Genomic DNA, 11,030 nt, shown 5'->3' on the forward strand with positions numbered 1-11,030 from the left:
TACAGTACAGCTGTGAATTGCAAACAAAAACGCTAATTATAAATATACAAAAATAAAATCTGACAGAAGGTGTTGGAGAAAAGCATCAACACTCCCAAATTGGATTGTTACTAAAGCCGATCATCAGTTTTACGAGGTTTACTTGAACGCAGCAAGCTTTCTACGGAAGTCCGTTAGGGACCAACGTCATAAATCTCTCTTTGCGCAAATACACGCGAGAGTCTGTTTACTTTCGGAATCGATTCCGAGATCTCGAGTCATTCAGGGACATCTCTGTTGAAATGAAACCGGGGGCAGTAGAGGTGGAGGCGGGGCAGATCCAGCTGCATGAGACACCGGGGCGTTGTTAGTGGAACCGAGCAGCTTCTCCATGTCCGTACTGGTGCAGAGCGAACACGGCTGCGTGTTGGACTCACGCTCCCTCATCGACCAGGGGTTCACGCGATGCCTCCGCTGGAAAGATGGACAACGGAGTCACGTGCAGTGTCGTTTTAAGGGCCAGTGGTTCCAGATGTGCAGGAGCCACGAGGCCCCGGCTGTGGACGGGGGACAAGTGGAGGTGTTGCAGAAAGCAAACAAACCAGCGAAGGTAAAATGGCTGATGGTCGTGAACCCACAACATGACCTTACATCAGACCTGGAAAGTGATCGAGTTAAGAATGTGATCCCAGTTCAGCTTACCATGGCCACCTGAGTATAACAGGGCCGGATGTAGGCTGCTGAGATTCGGGGGGGAGGGGGGGGCAATTTGAAATTTTGGGGGGGCCACCTTTTCCCACAGAGAGTGTCACAAAGTTTTAAAGAACTTGTCCCAATAGGAAATCCAACCACGTCTCAGTATAACAATAACAATTATACCAATTAATTTCGAAATAGTAAGAATCAGAACCAGAATTCTTTTTAATTTATATATAATTATATATAGTGTATATTTTACACATACAGGAAGTTGACTTGGTGTGGTTGGTGCATCGGACATAAAACAACAATATATACAAGTAGAAGGATCAAAAAGTGGTTGGTTACGTGCTGTACTAAGGTGCAGTGATTTATAATCATACTGTAGCATTTTGTTGATTAGCATATTACAGTATTGTTATATTAGATTATTTTTCAGTAAAGAAGAAATTAATTTATTGCTCTTTTCTTGTTCTTCCCATTCCTCTGTGTAAACACATTTTCATTTACAGAAAAGAAAAAGAAAACACAGCGAACTCAACCAGGGGGAAATTGATTCACAAATCTTCCACGAGAAGGTAGGTCGCCTCTCGTGCTTTAAATGAAGTCCGAGCTGCACGTGTCCTCTTCGAAATGAAGCAGCTACCAGTAGAATAACTTTCCTTGAGAAAATCCAACTTTTCAGTACAGGTTATGTTTCTATGTAAAGCTCCAACTGAGCTGTGAGCAGTTGCACTCTGGGTAATGTAGGCTGCCGGGTCCATTGTGCAACAGTTTATAGGGTTCCAGTTTATTGAAGGCAGCATCTGTTTCATGAACGCTGCGATATTATGCAATATTTGCCCCTAGATGTTGCATAGTAGAAATATAAAGTAAACCAAATTAATCAAATACCCAAGGCCTGCATATAAGTACAAGACTCTGAGTTTAATTTCATGCTTTTCAAACACCCCCTAGCAAAAACTTTAAAATCTTGATTTTATATATATAATATATACTGTTTTTTCAGTTTCTCACCACCCAAACTGAATCATATCTATCAGAATCAGAATCAGAATCAGAATTCTTTTTATTGCCTTGTATATTTTCACATACAGGAAATTGCCTTGGTGTGGTTGGTGCACTTTACAAACAACAATATAAAAACAACAATATAGAGCAATATAAACATCAATATAAAAAACAACAATATCGAAAAAATAATATATACAGTAAATGTGTTGTGTGCGGTTTTAAGGTGCAAAGATTGGTGGTAGTGCCAATAATGTAGTGTTATAAATTATGTGCGAGGGTGGGGGGGGGGGGGGGTCAGCAGAGTCAGTGTGATGGGGGGGGCTTGTTTGTGAGCCCCACTGCCATGGGGAAAAAGCTGTTCAGGTGACGCGAGGTTTTAGTCCTGACGGCCCGGAACCTTTTCCCAGATGGAAGTCTCTGGAACAGGTGGTGACCGGGATGGGAAGGATCAGCGATGATCTTGCCTGCTCTCTTTCTGGTCCTGGAGTGGAACAGGTCTAGGAGAGCCGGCAGGTCACAGCCGATGACCTTCTCAGCTGACCGAATGATCCGCTGCAGTCTGCCCTTGTCCTTGGCAGTGGAGGCAGCGAACCAAACGGTGATGGATGAGGTGAGGATGGACTCAATGATGGCTGTGTAGAACTCAACCATCACTTTCCGCGGCATGCTGAATTTCCTCAGTTGCCGCAGGAAGAACATCCTCTGCTGGGCCTTCTTGGTGATGGAGGTGATGTTCTCCGTCCACCTCAGGTCCTGTGCTATGATCGTCCCCAGGAATCTGAATGACTCCACTGTTTTAACTGGGGAGTCGCACATGGTGAGGGGGGCGGTTTGGGCTGGGCTCCTCCTGAAGTCTGCCACCATCTCTACAGTTTTTGAAGCGTTCAGCTCCAGGTGGTTCTGGCTGCACCAGGAAGCCAGGCTGTTAACTTCCTCTCTGTAGGCGGCCTCGTCCCCATTGGAAATTAATCCAATAAGGGTGGTGTCGTCGGCAAACTTCAGGAGTTTGACAGAGGGATGGCTGGAGGTGCAGTTGTTGGTGTAGAGGGAGAAGAGGAGAGGAGAGAGCACACAACCTTGAGGGGCTCCAGTGCTGATGGTCCGGGTGTCAGAGACAAGCTTCCCCAGCCTCACGCGCTGCTTCCTGTCGGTCAGGAAGTTGGTGATCCACCTGCAGGTGGGGTCAGGCACGCTCAGCTGGGTCAGCTTGTCCCGGAGAAGAGCTGGAGAGATGGTGTTGAATGCGGAGCTGAAGTCCACAAACAAGATCCTGGCGTAGGTGCTGGGGGAGTCGAGGTGCTGGAGGATGAAGTGGAGTCCCATGTTGACTGCATCGTCTACGGACCTGTTGGCTCTGTAGGCAAACTGCAGCGGGTCGAGGAGGTGGTTGGTTATAGTTTTGAGGTGGGTCAGCACGAGTCGCTCGAAGGTCTTCATTACTACAGAGGTCAGGGCGACTGGTCTGTAGTCATTAAGGCCTGTGATCCTCTGCTTCTTGGGAACGGGGATGATGGTGGATGTTTTCAGGCAGGCGGGTACAACACATTCAGCCAGTGAGGTGTTGAAAATGTCCGTGAACAATGGAGAAAGCTGATCCGCACAGTGCCTCAGTGTAGAGGGGGAGACAGCGTCTGGTCCAGCTGCCTTGCGGGGGTTCAGTTTCTTCAGGAGCTTATTTACATCTCTCTCCTGAATTGAGAGAGGTGTGAAGGGGGGGATGGAGGTGATGGGGCAGTCTGGGGCCATTTTGTGGGGGGGGCTAGTGTCTTTGTCCAGGCTGGGGAGAAGAGGTGTGATAGATGCGGGGGGGGTTTGAGAGGGTCTATCGAATCTACAATAAAAGTCATTCAGATCGTTGGCAAGTCTCAAGTCTTCCACAGAGTGGGGGGATTTGGTCTTGCAGCCGGTGATCACCCGAAGGCCTTTCCAGACTGACGAGGAGTCGTTGGCTGCAAACTGTTGTTCCAGCTTCTTTGAATACAGTCGTTTGGCCTCCTTAATCTCCTTGCCAAACGAGTATTTAATTAGTCTGAACCTATCCATGTCCCCACTCTTGAAGGCCACCTCTTTCTCCAAACGAAGCTGTTTGAGTTTTGCTGTGAACCAGGGCTTGTCGTTGTTATAACACACCCTGGTGCGTGTTGGAATACATCGGTCTTCACAGAAGCTGATGTAGGACGTCACAGCATCTGTATATTCGTCCAGGCTGTAAGTGGCAGTTCTAAAAATGTCCCAGTCTGTGTTTTCAAGGCAGTCACGCAGCTCCTCCACAGCTTCTCTGCTGCTCCAGTTCTTTGATCTCAGCACAGCAGGTTTAGAAATCTTGAGTTTCTGTCTGTAAGCCGGGATCAGGTGAATGAGAGCGTGGTCGGACAGACCCAGGGCAGCGCGGGAGACTGCATGATAAGCCTTGCTGATGGTGCTGTAGCAGTGATCCATATATTGTATATTGTGTTCCGATGCAGATCAGGTCCATCGTCTCCGAGGGAACCAAGTCCTTGCTGGATTCTTCCCGATCCCTTGGTTTTCAGAACGGAGCCACTGACACCGTTAAAGAGCCACTTCCTGTCCAGGAGTGCAGGCTGGCCGCCCTTTGTGAAATGGCTAAAGAGCTACCTCTGGTGGACGAGGAGGAGCAGGAACATGTCCAGGCACTGGTCACTGACGGTGGCTGCACGTCACATGTGGACTTGTTCTCTCGGGTGACGGAGAATAGGGCGGACGGGGCCACGGTGGTTACGCTGATGGGAGAGGAGTACGTGATACCGCCGCACGCATCCTTCCTGCTGTCTGACTTCACACGAATACAACCGCTGGTCCACTGTGAGTACGACTTCAGAGACAGTTCTGAGAAAAACTAAATGCCTTCCAGCTGAAGTCACTGCATGCTTGTGGTAAAATCATTTAAATGAGGGGTAGAAGCCAGTGTGGCACAAACATGTCCACCCCTCCCTCAATTCAATACAAGTTTCACTCTGTGGTTCCTATCATCACGAGTGACACCATATTCTGTTGTTCTCTTTATTTATTTTTTTAAAAAGCTGCTTGTGTCTCACACAGATGGAAGAAAGTTTGACTTAATCGTCATGGATCCACCTTGGGAAAACAAGTCTGTGAAAAGGAGCCGCAGGTAATCTGACTGAAGGAGTGAAGCAGAAAGGACGATCAGATCAAACACCTGATTTATCTCCAGGAATCAAATTCACACGTTAACACAGCGAAAGAATCAGTTCTGAAAGTGATGGAGGAGGAAACGTTCAATTCAATACAACAGTGTACTCTGTTATACTACAGAACATTGAAGCTGTGCCGCCAAGTATATTCTATTATCTGTTAGCTTGGTGTGTTAACAAGTCAACATTTGTTTATTAACGGAAATGTTTTGCAGACAGTTGCTCATGACACAAAGTAACAGGCAAATATTTGAGCTGATGAAAGTGCAGCAAATTTCAACCCTAACCCTTATAAAATCCCTTATATTTGAAAATGATTTTCACAGCAAGGGCAAATGTTAGGGGATCACTAAAGTCACAACTAAGCACCATGATTATTTTGGAGATTTTGTTCTAATCCACCAAAGATATTGAGCCATTTCCTCAAAGTTGTGCACATTTTAATCTGCCGGTGTCTCTAGAGGCAAAGCAGTTAAAATAGCGTTCATTTAAGTTCAATTTAGTTTCCTTGTTCACCTTGAGAGCTAGGGTCAGATTTATATTTGGAAACATGGAGGCACCCGGACAGACCTTTTAAATTAGTCCAATAGATCAGTAATTCATTAAATAGAGACTTGTTAAGAGTCATGTTGAAGTGGTGAAGGATATGATGAATCCGTTTGCTATCTTATCTAATGTAATCCTGTTTTTTCCCGCTGCAGATACAGCTCTCTCCCCTCATCCCAGCTGAAACGTCTCCCCATCCCTTTACTGGCGTCTACGAACTGTTTGGTGGTCACCTGGGTCACAAACCGGCCCAGCCACCTGCGCTTCGTCCGGGAGGAGCTGTATCCACACTGGGGGTTAGAGGTCATGGCCCAATGGCTCTGGGTCAAGGTACGGATAGATGGACAGATTCAGCTGTCCACCTGTTGCTGGGATTCCAGAGGTTTTAAAGGGGTCGCTCTTTTCCTTCAGGTGACCACATCTGGACAGTTTGTGTTTCCGCTGGATTCACCGCACAAGAAGCCGTATGAAGTGCTGATTCTGGGCCGATACCGCCCCTCTGCCGGTCACTCCCCGAGGTGAGTTCCCTCTGTCAGTTTTATTAACAGTTATAGTAGGATAACCCTTAATGTCTCTTAATAATATCGGTTTGACCACTTTCAGCTCCTCGGAGACGTCAGAGGTTCCTGTAGAAGACTCGCGTTTGATTGTCAGCGTCCCGTCAGCTCTCCACTCCCAGAAGCCCTCACTCTCAGGTGCCATTTCTTCCACTGCATCTATCACTACAGTAATGTTCTACTGTGCCACCAGAGGGCAATGCTGCAACATCACTGATCGTTATCTCACTGTGCAGCTTCAGTGATGAGCTCTAAATCCCACTACAGCCTGCTACCACACGTGCAAATCAATGGTTTTAAGGCAGAGTCAGTCACTCAGGTTTTTAAAATGCACCATCTTGATTTTCTTCCAGTTTAAAATTCGAAATGGTCAAAATTATGAAGGCGATATGCTTTTGTTTGAGGAATGAACAGACTCAAGTGAAAAGTACTGATTTATCTTGTTATATAAGTCAAAAAACATCTGATGTGCTTTCTGCAGAAAGTTTGAATTTCCTTTTGAGAACCTTATTAGACGACCAGATGTTGTAGGAGAGAGGGGTCTCTACTCTATCCATAATAACTGTGTGACAGGTTGGATTTGTCAGAGCTTGAACTCCTGCTGCTCAGATATGTCCAATTCCTTCTGTTTGCCATTATCCTGGTGTTGTGGCAAGATGAGCGTCCAAAGCGGACTCTGCTACTTGGAATCAACGTAAGACCTTGACGATGAATATGCAGGGACTGTGAACAAGCGAGGCTTGACGTCATTTCCCCCCCTCTCCGGGGAATGCAATTTATTGTGCAGTACGGAGAGTGAAAAACACAGCTAGTGTCGGCCGATGCCCTTTCAGGAGCACAGAAAAGCCTTCGCCTGACACTTTGGACGGGTTATTGTTGAAATGCATTGATTTGCAACATAAAGATTCTGTTGTGGAGCTGTGATACCGTGGAGAGTAAGTGGATCAGTAAACAGATGTGTGTGCGGTAGCCATATGTGATTCTTCGCTCAGTGCAAAGGCTCTCAGCAGGTTTCCTCCCAGCAACATTTTTATTTAGGTGCACTCGGCTCCACTAGTGATTCAAGGTTTATTTGTGTCTGCACTACCAAACGGCTTGAATGAGTAGCAGCTATAATTGTGTTTCATCTCCAGCTCTACTATGCCTCTTCTGTTGTTCTACGAGAGGCAAGAAAGCTCAGACGGCAGTGGGTGCGGCTCAGATCTGCGAGTGTAGTAGATGATAATTCCACTGAGGCAAATATTAGAAGAGCTTGACCCAGATCTGCCAATAAAATCAAATATCTGAGATGAAAATGAACACCTAGTTGCTTGATGGGGGATTTGTCTCTTCTGTTCGCTCCTGCAATCGATTAGAAACTGCTAGTAATTCCAGAACATCTAATTCCAAAGGCTCTCGACCTCTTAAAGATTTAGCTCCCTGAACTTTCTTATCCTCATCTCCGGCTTTCGTCCTTTAAAACCGCACTTTGTGTTGGAGTCCAGCTCGCTGGGTCTGCTTGGAGCCAGCGGGCAGCCCGGTCGGTGTGACGCCACTGCCCTCGTGTCCGCCACCGCCGCCTCGATAAACTCTGACCCACTTCTGTCCCGCTACTGTCACTGACATCCTCGGTTGCCATGGAGCGATAGGGGACACCAGTACCCCGCTACAGACACAACACATCCTTGCCAGATGGTCAAGCTGAGAAAAGAGAGCACGGGGGGTATTGCACTTTGATGCCCCCCCTTCCGCATCTTCAGAAATTGTGAAAAAATGAAAAAAATGACTCCATCACACTGCCAGGGTCTGTGGGTTGGGAAACGGACTGCGCCTGTAATCACTGTAATCTATGCACCAGTCTGTTTCATTGGAAGCCGCAGCATTAAGCTTTTTCTCGGTCGCCTGTCCCCGTTTTTCACTTCACCCCTTGTCTTGAAACCCTGATTCCAATGATCCGATTGTCTTTTGTTTCCTACACGTGTGAGACTGTGACACTGTCAGATGTCAGATGGTTCAAAATCCCTCTGGCTCTTATGGGTGTAGGGAGCAGCTTGCCCACCAGGGTTTGCTTGTAGAGCATTTTTGACTTCCCAATATTGATCTGCTTTTTTGGGATCCTCTGAGGAAGAAGTAATTGATTCAGTCCCCTCTTTGTTGTATATTTGATCCGTGTAATCCTTTAAGCCAAAATTAGGTTAGATAATATGCTTCTTTTTCCCCCCAGAATAACTCAGACTCCCTTGGCCACATGGGGGCAGCAGAACAAGCTTTGATGTATCATCACCTCATAGGGTTGATATAGCGAATTTAAGACCAACATTCTCTCTCCTTTTCTGCTCTCAACCAATCCTCAGGGAAATATCGGACTTTGGTATGTGCAAAATGCTCCACCACGTCTGAACAGGTTGTGTACAGTCAGTTTTCAGTGCTTGTCCATTGAAAACAATTCCAGGCTCGAGTTTTAAGAGTATGTGAAGATTAACATGGGACCAAGAATTTAATACTGAGGGACTCCAAATTTGAACTGCAGTTCGTGGCCTTTACATCCTTTAATAGTTATGATTAATGCTGTGGTTGTGTTGCAGATATTTTATTCTAAAAATGATACTGAGATGTACAAATTAAATGAGAAGTATATAAAGGAAAAGTATGATATATAACCTGAAGTTAATACTGTACTTCTACTGTATTGTATAAACTGTTATACAACAGTTCTTGGTTTCACAATTAAAAGACAACTTAGGACTTGTTGTGTTACTCGTCCAGAGAACAGTCGAGTAACACCCTCCTCTGCCACAAGCCTTCTCTTGGCAGAGGTTTCACCCGATGTCCCATTTCAGAGTTAAGAGGATAATTAGACCTTTTTATTCTCCGTTCAACTTTGAGAGCTGAGTCACCGCTTCGGGACGAATTAGTCGGAGAGCTGCATGTTTGGCCTTTCCGTTCGGTGACTCTGTCTCCCTGACATACATCGGATGAGAAAGCTGGAGGCAGGACACCACATTGTGCAGGTTGGATGGGTTTAGGGGACGAGGCTTTTGAGCTCATTAACTCCCTGAGTGTTGGCTGAGTCGAGTGTCAGGGCGGGTTTGAGCGTGCACAAGAGCAGGCAGAGTAACACCGGGGCTGAGGAAGGGAAACGTATCTGTCAGGTGTGCTGCTGGAATATCATCACTTAAAGACTCAAGGTCACTTCCAGTCCAGAGAGAAAAAAAACATTCAATGGTGTGATGGAGCTGGACGGTCGCTGGTGCTGTTCTATTACAGAGTAACAAGAATAGTATATGAATTGGATGCACTGCAGGAATTTTACAAGCCCAACTTTCAATTTATTCAAATTTTCAATTGGAGGTTTTACCTCTTTTGTCCTGCTCAAGGCTCGACTACCAAGTGGACAAAAAGAGCGACCCCCCCCCCCCCCCCCCCCCCTGCACCTGAACGCATCAGGGTCACTGCATTGTGTGCATCCTAGTTGAATGCATGTCCTTTCTCATAAAAATAAATTGCAAAGCCACTTTTCTGTCTTCTTGTAAAATTGCTCTTGTGGAGTTTGCACTTCGAGATCTGCGTTTTTTGTGTTGTTTATGAACAATTTACTGATAAATTCTGTATCAACGGAATTAAAACTTGTCAAATACACAAATGAACCTTTATGTTATCAAGGTCCCTTATAGAAAACATTCGCATACACGCTCATACAGCTCATCCATCCACCCATGATGGAAAATCTGAGTTTCCAATTAAAAGAAGTTGTGAGCTGGCAGTGCTAACAACCAGACATAGTTTAGTTCTATATAAATGTAATTTTTCCACGAAACAAGTTGCCTCTTGAATTTGTATGAAAATAGTCAGACCAGGGACCCACTCATAAGAACGCTGCTCCATACTTCGACTAATGGTTAAAAGAAAGTATTTCATGGATGTGATTATTCCTGCAACGTCCGCGTAATGTATGTACTTGAGAATCGCTTGAAATAGCTTTTATTGTTACCGGCGTATTCACATGACACAATGCCTGTACATACTGAATGTGACACAGAAGATAAAGAGCAGTGCATGCACCCATTGGTTGAAACTTGTATACCTGATACTTAATCTAGTCGTTATCATGAATCTTCCTGGTTTCTTACGGTCCACAGAGGTGTTGAAGCGGTACGTCGGAGCGGACGCCTCGTGCCTGGAGCTGTTTGCTCGTAGCCTGCAGCCCGGATGGACCAGCTGGGGCAACGAGGTGCTCAAGTTTCAACACACAAGCTATTTCACTCTGACACCCGCAGACGATCGGGCAGACATTCCTAAAGATGAGGACAAACCCACAGTCACACTGTAGACACCAACTCCCCTGGTGAACCGTCTCCTCCTCCTCTCCTCTTCATCCCTGGCCCACCACTGTGGACTCAGGATGGATCTTAAACAACTTGTCACATCAGTATTTCTCTGTTTTTAATAAAGTTTCAACACCAAAATGCTCATATACCAGCTTCCTTTTGATCTGCACTTCTCCTCATGCATTCGGGACCTTTGATTTCTTTTTGGGTTGGGGTACATTTTTTATGTAGTTAACCACAGGGCTGCCTTTGGAGAGATGAAAGTGCATTTCTGTTTTTACTTCCCAAATCGCAATCAGATAAACAGAGTTTTTTTTATTTTAATATTTGCCTTTTGAGGAATCTTTGGCACAATATGTGTCTTAAGGATGATCAAAGTGTTTTTTGTTTTCTTACATTTCATGGTGTTTGAGCTGATTCTCAAAATGTTTACCAGAATTATACTGAATCGCCTAAAGATGTTTTTTTCTTTTTTCTTGAACAACTCTCTCGAGGACACTTAGTTCAATAGATCATTTGTCTGTGGATTTTCCTTGTTTCCTCTGAAAGATGCCATCTTCTCTGTCAGCAAAGGCCACAGCCTGTCTTCTCGGACAAGGCAGGGCCTCCCTAATGAGTCTGTGGTATCCAGAGGATGGAGCGGAGGTGTGGCAGCGTGTGGGGATGAATAGCTCTGTCTTAAAGGCAGATGAGGATGAGTTACGGCCACTGCAGCACAATATACATCACAGCTAATGAAGACAGAGTGTGAGTCC

At 45.7% G+C, this 11,030-nt stretch overlaps 1 protein-coding gene across 2 annotated transcripts; it reads left to right on the forward strand.

Annotated features, from left to right (window-relative positions):
* Positions 1–203: 203 nt before the first annotated feature.
* mettl4 (methyltransferase 4, N6-adenosine) lies at positions 204–10,421 on the forward strand. 2 transcript variants are annotated; one of them, XM_062379312.1, is made up of 8 exons: positions 205–589; positions 1,191–1,256; positions 4,158–4,515; positions 4,753–4,822; positions 5,567–5,741; positions 5,823–5,929; positions 6,015–6,106; positions 10,087–10,421. In XM_062379312.1, exons 1-8 carry the CDS (start codon positions 371–373, stop codon positions 10,275–10,277), a joined length of 1,278 nt encoding a protein of 425 aa, XP_062235296.1. In that variant the 5' UTR covers positions 205–370; the 3' UTR covers positions 10,278–10,421. The 2 variants fall into 2 exon arrangements, with proteins under 2 accessions (XP_062235297.1, XP_062235296.1); XM_062379313.1 differs by lacking the exon at positions 1,191–1,256 and having other exon boundaries at positions 204–589.
* Positions 10,422–11,030: the final 609 nt, after the last annotated feature.

This window comes from Platichthys flesus, chromosome 21 (assembly GCF_949316205.1).
Source record: "Platichthys flesus chromosome 21, fPlaFle2.1, whole genome shotgun sequence".
Lineage (NCBI taxonomy): Eukaryota > Metazoa > Chordata > Actinopteri > Pleuronectiformes > Pleuronectidae > Platichthys > Platichthys flesus.